This window comes from Excalfactoria chinensis, chromosome 3 (genome assembly GCF_039878825.1).
Source record: "Excalfactoria chinensis isolate bCotChi1 chromosome 3, bCotChi1.hap2, whole genome shotgun sequence".
Taxonomy (NCBI): Eukaryota; Metazoa; Chordata; class Aves; order Galliformes; family Phasianidae; genus Excalfactoria; species Excalfactoria chinensis.
In genome coordinates, this window is record NC_092827.1 from 75,479,943 (window position 1) to 75,493,747 (window position 13,805).

The 13,805-nt window shown below is 36.5% G+C and overlaps 1 protein-coding gene across 2 annotated transcripts in view; it reads left to right on the plus strand.

Annotated features, from left to right (window-relative positions):
* Positions 1-13,805, plus strand: part of TTC27 (tetratricopeptide repeat domain 27) — a 95,040-nt gene that overhangs the window by 31,870 nt on the left and 49,365 nt on the right. For both annotated transcript variants that reach the window (XM_072333146.1, XM_072333145.1), the window contains exon 10: positions 13,414-13,527. In XM_072333146.1, coding sequence (XP_072189247.1) covers positions 13,414-13,527 — 114 coding nt within the window. The remainder of the gene's footprint in view (positions 1-13,413; positions 13,528-13,805) is intronic.

Genomic DNA, 13,805 nt, shown 5'->3' on the forward strand with positions numbered 1-13,805 from the left:
TTGGAATAGTCCTTCCTTTTTAGAATAGTCTGCTCTTTTGTGCAATTTGTACGGATCTATTCAAGCAATAGATTTCAGTTGTCTCACTGAAACTGCAGTAGAAAAAGAACATGAAAATCATGTTTAAATATTAATGGATTATTTGCTTGTCTCAGAGTTTGCAAAGTTAAGCAGGCAAATTTGATGACAGTTAGTAACATTTTTTCCCATAGCAGCCTTTCTTCTCTCTCTTCTCCTTCATCTTTATCTATCAGCAGCTCACTTATTATTTCTAGCAGCTTCTGACAGCTGTTTGACGTCTTGCAGGCTTCCCTTCCCCCTCTCGTGTGCTTCAACAGTTGTAACTATTAGAATTTAGTTTTAAAAAAAAAAAAAAAAAAAAAGGTTTTGGAGTTAATTGCATCCAGAAGATGAAGTTAGGCATTGAGGGGAAGTTTTTCACTGAGAGGGTGGTGAGACACTGAAACAGACTGCCCAGAGAAGCTGAGGATGGCCCATCTCTGGAAGTGTTCAAGGCCAGGCTGGATGTGGCCTGGGTGATCTGATCTAGTACTTGATCTGGTGGCTGGCAACCCTCCCTGTGGCACTGAAGTTGAAACTTGACGATCCCTGAGGTCCATCCCAACCCAAACTATGATTCTATGATTCTATGAAATTACACCCCTCATTCAAGAAAATGCTGTTTGGTGTATTATCTGAAGGGAATGCGACATTCTTGCTGCTCTGTTCAGTTTATCTTCCCTTGATGACAGCATTCTGGTAATCAGTTCAATTCAGAGGTTATCAATGCTGGTATTCATTTCTCTTTCTGAGGTGATGTTGTATACTGTACAGACCTGCCTGCTTGGAATGAGAGCGAAGAGGGAAACCAAATAAAGAGTAATCCATGTCTTTGTTTTTTGAAAGTAAACCTGGTTTTGTTCTTCTGCTGTATGAGGAAGAATTATTCTTAAAGCTTTGTTAGTTTTTCCTGTGTCTTGCCCTTATCTCCTCTGCCTTTGTTTCTGGCATTGTCCCGTTTTTTGTTCTGCTCCTAACCCAACACATCAAATGTGTCTAACCTTCCTTGTTCTGGTAACATCTGAAAAATCAGTGTCTGAGTTCTTGTTCACTGAACAGTTATTGCTGTGTCTAAGCAACAGAGTTTAATTTACTCTGATCCTATCATGTCTGTAGTTTGAGCTAGAACACATCTTGTATTAATGCGCAGACAGTCTTTGTTCTGTATTAAAATGAAATCTTGAAAGAGTAACAGATTTTTTTTGTATATTAGCCAATTTAGGATAAGTTTGATTTGAAAGTCATAGCCCTTAATAGCAGTCATGAAGTATATGTTTTTTTTCTTTCCCCCCAGAGTGTGTAGATCTGGTTTTTTATATATATATATATATATATATAAGTTATGTTTTAACCATGAGAAATAAATCAATGTGTGTGTGTGTGTGTGTGTATGTATATATATATATATATATATATATATATATATATGGTCAATGCATTTTTCCATCTTAACTGCTTCAGGGAAAAAAAAAAAAAGAACTAGATAAGGCATAAATCTATCTGTGTCTGCTTCTGTATGAAAATGACTAGAATGTTTTTTCCTTTTTGTTTTTCTTTCAATATTCTAAGGTTTTAGGTAGCCAAGTGCCAGGAAAAGATTTTTAGGTGGCATCTTCTTGTGAGGATTCATGAAGCAATTTAATAATTTTGTGGGGAAGAAAATGTTTAAGTTCCAAGTCCATTGGTCTGTTGAAGAGAGGAGAATTAAAGGGGAAGGCTCCTTTTTTTTTATATATATATTTTAGGAAAAAGTTCCTAAACAAATTCTTACAGCTTAGATTTAGTAGAACTTTTAAATCTATGTGGAGAAAAAAAAAAAGCCTGTACTCTGTCAGTATGCTTCGCTACCCTTTTTCTCTAATGCAAATGTATTTTACTAGAGTAACTGTCATACTGATAAGCAAATTGTTATTTAGAAAAATGATTTGTGACAGCACACATGCAAGAATAAGATTTCAGAAGGTAGTTTGCATAAAGTGCCTATTAGATCATTGCATCAGGAAATAAAAACAGTGTCAATGTATTTCATGAATTGCTGATTATTACTGTGTAAAGTACTTTACTCTGTAAAAAAGTACTCTGTAAAGTTGATATGAGTAGCATATATGATTCTATGACAAATTCTGAAGTGCTTGGATTGGCCGCCTTGATTGTGGCAAGTGGGGCTGTTAGTTATGAAGACTATTCAAATAAGTGCCAGTAAAATGTTTAAATGCATCACTTATTTACACTTTTTATCTGTGAAGTTGAGATTTGAGACCTTTTCTGAACTGAAATAAAAATCATGGAGCTGGATATTAGTTGGTATGTTTCTGATGTGTTTGGGAAAGCTTCACTGCCTTGCCTATATAATCCCCAAACATCTATTGCATTAGTTAAGTTGGATCTTTGGCATTTTTTCCTGAAAGGCTTCATATCTTGTCAGTTGGATTTTAAGTACATTTGTCAGTTTATGTTGGCCAACACATTCAGTAATGACTTCTATCATAGTCTAGACAAAAGATGAGAGGGAACTTTTACAGATAGCTAAAAATGGACTGTGAAAGATCTTTCTGCTCCCTCACTGCTAGAAGCTCTGTCAAATGAGGTGTTTGATTTCAGAACTAAAACATTCACAGAGAAACAGCACATGTATTTGCGTTCCCCCAAATTAATATTGTATTCAGTTTGTATTTATTATTGGCTAAAACTGAACACTTGTTTGTTATTTTAATACGTGTCAGTATGAACTTCCACTTTCAGAATAAAGGGAAGAAAAATACTTAGCAAATTGTTTTTAGTGATTTTAAGCTGTTGAGTAGCTCATTAGTAAGGCTCAGAAAGCAAGGAAGGTGGTTAATTGCTGGAATAAGACTTTTTCTTATCTTGCAGCTTATTCTCTGGGAATTGCATTGAGTGCATTTGTTTTCTGTCTTTCTCCTACTTAGCAGTGGTCATATGTTTATGTCTGTTGAACGTTTGACAGAACTGTGAAAATGCAAAGCTTAGGGGTGCTGAACTGAAAAGGGTGTGACTTACATATTGAAGAAAGCATTCATAGCTTCTTCATTTGCTTATCAGAGTTATTTTAATAAACTACTGTTTTATATGCATAATACAGCTGAACAGATACTAGGCTTCGTTTGCATCTCAGTCCATTACAGCTCATGCTTTTTACTTCTTTCAAGTCTAAACTTAACCCAGACGTGGTCTTTACCATTGGTCTCTAGATAAATATATTTAGAGTACAACTACTCCCTACATAACCTTGTCAGATTTAGGAATGTTACTGACTTTTACACACTAAGACAGGTTTTTCTTTCATGCTTCCAACAGTCTCACTCATTTTTTCCCATATTAATGTTTGCTACTGGCAATTTCCCACTTTCTTTAGCTGTACTTTCTTCAGCAGGCCATATTCCCCTCAGTTGAGCTTTGTCAGCTCTCACTTTCCATTTGTTTATCTGACCTTCACATTTCCTCTCATCATTCCTAATTCCTTTCCTTCTCACGTGTCCCTATTTCTCCTTCATTCTTCTTGCTGCTTAAAGTGTCAGTCTATTTTCAGGGTCATTTTGTCTTCAGACTCAAAAAGGGGAAGTTGGCTGCAACTTTGCTTTGCTTTGGGATACCCAATTTTTGCACATAAAGTTTAATGCCAGACTGCCAATGACCTCCAGCAGCTTGATCCTACAGCACATAACATGAACAGTAGTTCTTTAATGAGACAGAACACTTCTAGTGGTGAAGTCAGGAACTGGAAGGAATCAGAACCCAAATATTTTTAATGGATGTGGAGACTTGTTAACATTCTCTTTTTCTGGGAAACTGCTGAGACTGACCTGGAACACCCACTGAAATTGTCACTTCCAGACTCATCTATAGCCATGTAACCCACCAAACAGTAATTGAGGCATGCCTCTTGCATTCAACATTATGCTTATTTGTGAACACCAAGTATTGCGATACATAGACCTGTGAATTACAGAGGTTGTTGTAGACAAAATTCCTGTGGTGGATGCTGGCATTCAAAATGGGAAAACCAGATATGGCATGCTCTCTGTAGAATCCAACCTGGCAGTATGTGGATTTTCCTCTGCTGTGCCTCACCAATCTTCTACACACAGCTGTTTTTCCAAACTGATTATACATATATATACACGCACGTGTGTATATAACATTTTTTATAATGTTCTGCCATAGTTTAATAGTAAAGTCAGTGTAAGACTTACTGTAAATCACTGATTAAATAAGTCATTATTACTAAGTTTTCTTGTCTGTGTCACAGGGAGAAAAAGTAATAGCTGATTTTTGACTTGTTACTATCATTATAGGGTGATTTAACAAATGACATTTTTGGAATGTAGAAGCTGTATGCAACTATCAAAGTATTCCTGCTGTGCCATCGGCTAATCTGAAAGTTTTGAAATAGTGGAAGTTTGTTCTTTACATGATGATAACTGTATGCCTTTTACTGAGGGATCTAAAGAACTTCTAAGGCTGCCTTGCATTGTATCATTTTTATGATTGTACTAGAGATCTGAGAACTAGAGTTTTGCCTACCCCCACCTTCCCATCTGGCAAAAGATACTCACTTTCTGAGTATTTTATTTTCAAGGATATTTTAAGGATAATTGTAGCAAATTAATATTTGTCCTGAAGTTGCCTCTGCAAAAAGTAAAGGTAAAAGTTTGAATATGTATGTTGTTTATAAAGCAGTAGTCTTCCAGGTCTTCAGTGCCAAATAAACAGGAGTTATGATTGACAGGCTATGGAAAGAAGAATGGTGAGCTCATGAATATGAGTAGGTGGGGGGGAGCATAGACAAGTCCCACTGCTCTGGGCAGTTGCATAAGGTGGATGTAGGTTCTGTCAAGCCTGAGGGATTTGCTGGTGGTCCAGAGCACTGCCAACTTTTCCCCTGAACAGCTCAAAGAGGCAAATAATAATAATAAGAAGAAACCGAATAGATAAGGGCAATTCACTGTTGTTTAAATGTAAGGAAACCCTTATCATTGGTACCAAAGAGTTAAAGGTCTAGCCATTTAAATCCAAGCGCCTAATTTATTGCTATTGAGATTGGGCCTTAGGAAATAAATGCAGTACTATGATGTGGCATGGAAGTCTGTACTTGTGCTTTTTCAGGAGTAGGTCCAAACCACAGACCTGAAAAAGACAATGCTACTACAGTCAAATCTGGCTGAAGTTATTTTCAGCGTAAGTGATAGGTTTGGCGCAGTACAGCAAGTATCAGTAAAACGGCTGGACTTCATTCTAAGTGAAATTAGGAGCCTCATCTTATGTGGCTTACCCTCCAGTAGTCATTGCAAGGAGTTTCTATTAAATAAAATAGTATCTTCTTTCTTCATGATGTTTCCTTTCCTAGTTCCTTCCTTTTTTTAAATAAAATCAAGATCCTCCAAGGAAAACTTTTTTCTGAACTTGAATGTGTATCTCAAAGCGTAAAGGACCAAAAGGCAAACCAAAAAACAGCTTAAGCAACAGTGTAAAAAAAGATTGCCTAAAATTTTTGCAAGAGCTTAGAATATGGAAATCACATGTTAAGCTCATGGTGACTTGATAAATATCAGCCCACTGATGCCTATTAATATAGAAGAAAATTAAAACAATTCTTGTCACCTGGGATAGATGATCTTGTAGCTTGGATGTGTAAGTAGAATTCAGCTAATAACACTAAACTGTTATTAGAAGGCCCTAAAAGAATGAAAACATTAAAACATTTTTCTGGCAGAACCCAGTTTGAGTTGATTTTTCAGATAGCTAAAATGACTTTAAAGAGTGGTTTTTGTTCCTTCCATAAACTCTTCTGAATGTTACTACTTGTATGCGTACGAGTTCAATGTCAGACTGTTACACAGGATTTAAGAAGCATGTTATAGCTCATCAGGTGTTTCCCAATTTACTTTTAATCCCCACAAGCTAATCTGAGCTTGCTTTCCTATATTTGCTGCATTTAAATTCAGACAAAACTTTGATTCTTATAGTATTTCCATTGAAAATTCTTCACTCAGTGTAAATCCTTGTACTCCTTTCATGTAACTTTTTCTGTGGAACATATGAAGCATCCCTTGCAAGCCAGTGTTTCTATAATGCTCATTTGCTTTGACATTTTCTTCAGTGTAGTCTCTAACATAGTGGGACTCCATCTGAGTGTTAACTGCACGAATGTAGCATAAATCCTTTCTGCCTGGTGCCTTATCAGATGAGTTCTGTTAATTGCATTCACTGCTAGCTAGAATGGCATTCATCACATCCTTGTATTTCTTCTGTTTCTGACTAGATGCATTGGATTCTATGCCTACATCAAACAGCTCTCTTAATTTCATTTTCTCAATACAGACAATATTTGCATGTTTGAGTCTCTGGGTTATGAAGTGAGACAGGAGATTTTCCAAGAAAAATAATAGAAACATTTGGCTTCTGAGAAAGCTCAGGAAATTTTTGATGTGTAATTAGAAGATGTAAAGAAACCGAGAAGAAGAAGAAATGTACGGACTGAACTTGGGATGTAAACATTGTTCTATCAAGTGCTAAACTATTTCCCTGCACACTACTGAAAAGTGATTTTGAGAGGAAAGTCTCTTTGATATTATTCCTCCATTTGAATAAGTGTATGTGGAAGCAAGAGGGGAAAAAGAAAGATGCAGCCTTTTAGAGAATTAAATGTATATCTGGTAGGAAAAACAGAGGATAAAGGCTTTTTGTATGTTGCTTTTTGTTCAAAATTAAAATTCAGCTAGCCCAGGGATGACTTCAGGTTGAAATGGGACATCCATTTCCATGGGGAAATATACAACAAAAGAGGGAAGATTTAGGTTGAATGGTAGTTGAAGTTCTTTACTATGAGAGTAGTCTGTCCAGGGAGGTTGTGGATGCCCTGTCCTGGGAGGTGTTCAAGACCAGGTTGGCTGGGGCCCTGGGCAACCTGATCTAGTAAATGTGGAAGTTTGGTGTCCCTGCCAGGCAGGGAAGTTGGAGCTTCATGATCTTTGAGGTCCCTTCCAACCCGGGTCATTCTGTGAATCTGTGATCCATGCAGAATGGAAGTTGGTTGTTTTCTTTAATGATTCTTGCAAGAACCAAGACCAGGTAAGACAGCCTTATTTTACTTGAATATTCCCTTTTCCAGAGAAAAACAAGATGAACAAAATGAAGCTGGAAGTTTGGGGATATTCTCTTTTGGGAAAGCATTCTTCTTCCTTATCAGGACTTCCAGAGGTTTTGTCAACTTGAGTATGCAATGTTTGTGTATTGACTTAACAAAAGAAAAGAAATAGCCTGATTTTATAGCTTGGAAGAAGCTGTGGTGTTTTGCTTTGTTATTACTTTCTTTCAAGGGTACGTATGAGAAATAGATGAAGAAAAGTGCTGAAATTTCTTGATATTTCTGATGAGTAAGTAACAGTATTTTGAGCAGTTAACAAATGATAGTCTTCGCCGTGTTTTTGCAGAGCTGAGCTGTTAGTGTTTGCTGCAAGTAGCAGATCCGTTTATTTTGAAGAAAAAAATTTATGGAATGACTGTTCTCAGTATCCCTTTCCATTATCAGTATGTATTATACAGCAATGTATAGTCTTTTCATAGCAAATACTCTCAGGTTTTTTTTGTCTGACTACAGGAATATGATTGTCTTACTAACAGAATGAAGAAGGATTGTATGCAGTTAGGATGTTTGCTCTTTTTAAGGAGACATTTCATTTCAATAATGGGGTTAGTAAATAATATTCACTTAAATCTGTTACTTGCTTAATACTGAAATTGATCTTCCAGTGTCTGTAAACACTTGCATTGTGCACTGTTCATAGTAAGAGGCTTTCTCAGGGTGCCCCTAATGATGCTTGTTCAAAATGATCTTCTAAAGGAATCTTCCTCTTACCAAAACTTATGTAAAATACTTAGTAGAGCTAAATTCAAGGCTTTCCTGCATGAATTCATGTGCCTCAGAAATGGCACAAAAACCAGCAGAGTTAAGAAGCTGACCTCCAATCAGTTTAAGGGGCAGAGGGAGAGAAGAAGAATAGCTGTTGTTTGCAAGGTAGATATCAGAAGGGGTGAAGTTATCGCTTAAAATCAGTGTCATCAAGGAGAAATATATTTAGAGTACTGGAAGGATGGAATGTGAGGATTCCTTTGGGTAAATGCTATCAGGATCTTCCCTATTTGCAACGGAACAGTGTTATAGTAGAGGTAGGGTAAAAAAATCATAAGCAGTTAGAGTGAAATTGTTAGCCTTCTACAATGTTGGAGTATTGGAGTGTTTATTCTGTCTACCTTCAGGTATGATAAATTTCAGGGGGAGTCGGTCAAATTAAACAAAAGGTACTCTGTATTTATAGTGATATAATGTTACAGCTTTAGTGTGGAGGCTACCAGACAAGACTAGACAAAGCAAATGTTAAAAATAATGTTCTAATTAAACTGATCCTTTGGTATGGATCAGTGATGGTGTTTTGGCCTTGCTCTTGACTTTTAAACATTGAAAAGTATTTCTAATGGCTGCAGCTAAGAGCTGTAAGCCCAGCTCTGCTCATGATCAGCTAACACCTGTTTTGGTGAAAAGCTATTTTAGTCGTGCAGTCCCAGGATTAGTTTTGTAGACCAAAATAAACCCTTGTCATGCACTGGAGCTTTAGACTTTGGAAAAAATACATTGAATGTGTGGTCTAAACCAACTGAAATATATATGGAATATTAAAGTAATGCTGGAAAGTGGCACTGGGCATATGTTGATGTCTTGGCCAGTACAGGAAAGTAAATCGTCCCCTCCGTCACTTGAATACTTTTGGGATTTCTTCCTGTCTCTGTAATTTACCTCGCTGATGTCAAACACAGTATGTATACAAAAATAACATTCAAACTGTGATAATTTTAATAGACGTTAAAAAAAAAAAAAAAAGAAAGAAAATCAGAAGTGGTCTCACGGTTGACTCTGTAACATGCTCTTTTGATGTAACTCAGTAAAATCAATGGAAGACCTACTAGAGGAAAATTCAGGTCTTTGATAATATGTGACATACACACTCAATTATTATATATGAGTGTTGCTCTAAAAGTAATGCCCCCTATTGTATTATGTTGGCCCACATAATCAGATGTGGATGTTGGTGGTACAGCAGTAGAGGCTGAACCTTCTTACCACAATATTTTCTATTCTTCCAGGAAATCATAAAATGAGTTTTGAAGTTGTGTTGCCTTTAGTTCTATTCCAGGATTAGTATTTCAATGTTAATTATCCGGATGATTTCTTGAAAATTATGATATAACAATATCCTTGAGTATATGAAACAGGATAAATTACTGATAATAATTATTAATTCCATGTAAGATATTTGGAAATTAACCTATGTATGGGGAAGGCAATCAATAAAGCTCACAAGTTATGTTATCTGAAATGGGTAATGAAAGAAATTAGATTCATTTTCTTTTTTTTTTTTTTTTCTAAATCCATCCTAGTGTTTTCTGTTTGCTTGTAATTTTAAATATCATAGCAAATACCCGAGTGAATCTAAACTAGAGGCTATTTCTTTGGAGGAGATGACAAGGCAAAGAAATGGAGTAACCCACAGGGTGCCTCATACCTATGCTTTCAACTAAGTTATTTCAATGTGTCCTCGCAATTTGAGCAATAAGCAGAATGCTTTTGATTCTTCAGTGGACTGGTGTGCAGACTCTTGAGAATTCCACAACTGGTTGCAATTAAGTGTTTGGAGTTTGAAAGTCCAGTTTTCAAATTACAGCTCTGTCATAGCAACCGTGATAGTTTGTTAAGCTACTGATTTTTTTATCGGTGTTTATCAGTGTTTTATCAGCAAGTTACAATGCTAGTAGAATGGGCTTACTTAAAGCGTAGATTCGTAATAATGAGAAAAATCAGAAGTTATTTAAAGAGTTTAGAACTGCAGTTCCAAAGTAATCAACTTCAGTTGTTTCAGCTTCTTGTCTAACATTTCTATTAAGCTCATGTAGCCTGTTCCTGGCTTGGATGTCAGAACGAATTCCTGCAGGAAATCCCGTGTTTGTAAATAGAGGAATCGTGCAGAAGTGTCCCTCTGAAAAACTTGGATCTTCTGTATATTATGACTGGCTAATACAGATGTCTGCCTGTCAAAAGACTGTTTTTGTTTGGTTGTCAACTACAGACCACACAGTATTATGGACAACTGATATTCCTTGGTGTGTCCCCTTTTTCTCAGGGTTTTTAGGTTTACTTTTCTGTTTCACCTTAAGCATGTTACTTTCTTGGTTTTCAGCTTTAAGTGGCTTTCTCTGTTTTTAGCTTCCTTAAAATCAAACATTTTAACTTTCCAATTATTACTAGTGTGCATTTGTTTCTAGAATCATAGAATCACAGGGTTGGAAAGGACCTACAAGATCATCTAGTCCAACTGTCCTCCCATTACTGTTGCTACCACAAGACACTAAACTATATCTTGTAGCTCCTCATCGAGACGCCTCTTGAGCACTGCCAGGGATGGTGATTCCACCTTCTCCCTGGGCAAGCCATTCTCTCAGCAGGCCTGACCACTCTGAGAGAAAAAGTTCTTCCGTATGTCTAATCTAAATCTCCTCTGGTATGGCTTGTGGCCATTTCCTCAGGTCCTGTTAGTTGCCTAGGAGAAGAGGCCAAGACCCTACTCATCACAACCTCCCTTTAGGAAGTTGTAGAGTGCAATGCAGTCTCCCCTAAGCTTTCTCTTCTCCAGACTAAACAATCCCAACTTCCTCAGCCACTCCTCATAAGACTTGTTTTCCAGACCCCTCACCAGTTTCGTTGCCCTTTTCTGGTTGCGTTCCAGGGCCTAAATATGATATTATATATATGACATACTAGTGACACAATCTCCCTTGAAGATTCTTGCTAGCTTGCTCTCAGTTTTGTACAGATATTGCAATTTCCACAACCATTCTTTCTCTTTAACAGAAAGCTCTGGGAGCTATCAGGGAGTGCATCATACCTAGATTAAACTCTGAATATGGATGAGGCTAAATAATGGTACCTGTGAGTTAGCCCAGGTTTTGCAAAGCTGTTGTAACTGAGTTTGAACTGAATGTCATTTGTAATTATCACCTATCTCACAATTCAGATACTGCTTGCTGTTTTTTTGCTTACACGGTAATCAGGATATTAGGAAGGTGATGATGCAGTAATAGACTGCTAACTACTTTGTTAATAAGACTTTGAAGTTTGTATTGTTTCATTCACTTATCACATAAGAGTGATACATTGAATGAAAGAGATTTTTATGATATTTTGGTAGTATCTCCTTTCTACACATTGAAATGACAGGGGAGGAAGGTAAATGTGTTCTTTTTTAGTAGGAAAAAACATGTGGGGAAGGATTGGAATTATGAATTTTCCCATGTGAAAACATTCCATTCAGTGCAGAAAATCTTTCCTATTTTCTCACTTCATGTATTTTTTTCTGCTGTTGCTTTTCTTTATTTCACTGCATTTTGCTTAAAATAAGAACAAATCTACTTTTGAGGATTCTCGGTAGTATTTTTTTATTATTTATTTTCATATCCGTTTTTGATACGAGACCATAAACTTCAATTTGTTGACAAAACTTGCTTTTGTTATTGTCTGCCTTGTGTTTTAAAAAGTATAAAGTCTAGGTTTAGATTTAAGTGGAAATATGAAGCTTTGCGACTGTCAGGAAATCATTTGTGGTCTAGAAAATGTGGAGACCTTGGATGGAAAATGAAAACTCATTAATTAATGGTACAGGTTCTGAAATTATCCTTTGAAAGTCCTCAAATATAAATACTCTGTATCTGTTACATGTATGGGTGTTTGTTGTTTGTTTTTTTTTTTGTGCCTGTGCTGTTTTAAACCTTATAGTTATGCTGTGAAAATGTGAGCATTTGAGTTCTGACGTAAGACCAGACTTAATGTGGGTATAATTACAAGGTTTTTAAAACTGAAAATTAGTCTCGTTTCTCATTGTCATAGGCAATTGCAGAGGCTTTTTTTATATAATAAAATTGTTAGAGATTTTCTGTATTTCATTCATTCATAATTGTACAGCAGGTATACCTTGCATTTCATTTTATAAATACCTTTTACAACCTTGGATCCTTAGTCAGGATAGGAATGACTATAAGGCTGCACAGAACAGAGCAGGGCAACTCCTCCCCTCCTGGTGGCAGTGCTGGGCCCTGCTGCACACCAGGATGCAGTTAACCCTTTCGGCAGGCAGGACACAGTGCTCTAACCACCATTTAGCAGAGGAAAACTTTAAGTGAAAAACACAATAATTTGACAAAATTATTAATCAGTATTGGAGAAAAGTTAAGCTTTCTCACAAAAGTAGCTTTTTTTTTTTTTTTCTTTTTTTTTTTTTTTTTTTTTTTTTTAAAGTTAAAATAAGCATTGTTCAAGTCTTTGGCCAAACAACCCCTTAAGGTTCATTTTAGCAGCTGCCTGTAATGACCCACTGAAAAATAAGTTCAGAAACCCGAGTCCTGTGTCAGAATGCTTTGCTTGCTTCCCGCAGTGGAGGATTTGGCTCAAGACCAAACAAAATATGAGTTTGGACTTCTGTGGATGAGATAGGAGGGATTTGGAGCAGTCAACAGATATATTATCATAATTTCTAGAAGGGCACTTTAAATTCTGTGTATTATAGAATACTGTAATTACATTTGCCTTGTATTTTCAGGTCCTTAGCACAGTTAGAATGCTGTGGAAGCCTTTGGGTATTTACTACTATAATAAGTTCTGAGCATCAAGGCAGGGTATTCAAAGATATAACTTGCCATATATTTAGCAAAGCTTTTATCTAGACTGTATATCTATCACATCAAAAGCTTGCTCTTATTCTCAAGTCATGGCAAACTCGAAGTTTATTAATAATTTTGAGATTCCAAGCAAGTTCAGCTAATTTAACATAGCGATGCTGTTAATGCAAATGTTGAAATACCTGGAGTATGAGGAGAGGCTGAGAGAATGGTTTTGCTCAACTTTAAGATAGGAAAAGCTAAGGAGAAGACTCACTGCTGTCTTACACTCTCCAGTAGTGAGCTGTGGAGAAGACTGAGCCAGACTTCTCAGTATGAAGTTCTTTATATTTCTTTAATTGTGCATAGCCGCTTTATGCAATTAAATCCATACTTATGTTCATTGTGCACCATGTGGATACCCTGTTCACAGAGTGCTGCGGCAGAAGAAAATTGATTTGATGGTCTAATTTTCTATTGAAAATTAATAAATGTGCTCTTTACAGCCTTGGTTTTATCAAATAAATAATACAACCATATATTTTACTTTCAGAACAGGAGACCAAATTTGTGCTTGAGAATGGTGTTAAAAACTTGACATTCATATCGTTTAAACTGCTGTTTTTTCTACAGTGTTTGCTCTCTCAGCCAAAGTTCTGGGCCATTCAAACTTCAGCCTTACTTCTTCGGACCAAGATTGAGAAAGGAAGCACTCGTAGAATGGAACGAGCAATGAAGCAGACACAGGTAAGGTTTCTGCCTTGACATGATGTGGATGTCTGAGTTATGAATATGGGTTCTTTATGTATAGAATGGAGACAAGCAGGAGTTAGCATCTTCCTCTCTGAACTGTAGGGAACCAAAGTTTTTAGTTATGTCTCGATTAGATGCATTCCTGCCGATCCTTGGACTAACTCACATATGTGTAAACCAATGAATGGTTATTTTTTGTCCAAAATACTAATGCTTTGGAAGATTGAAATAAAAATCCATTTTCTTATCTCTAGTTTCGGATGCATTTGATA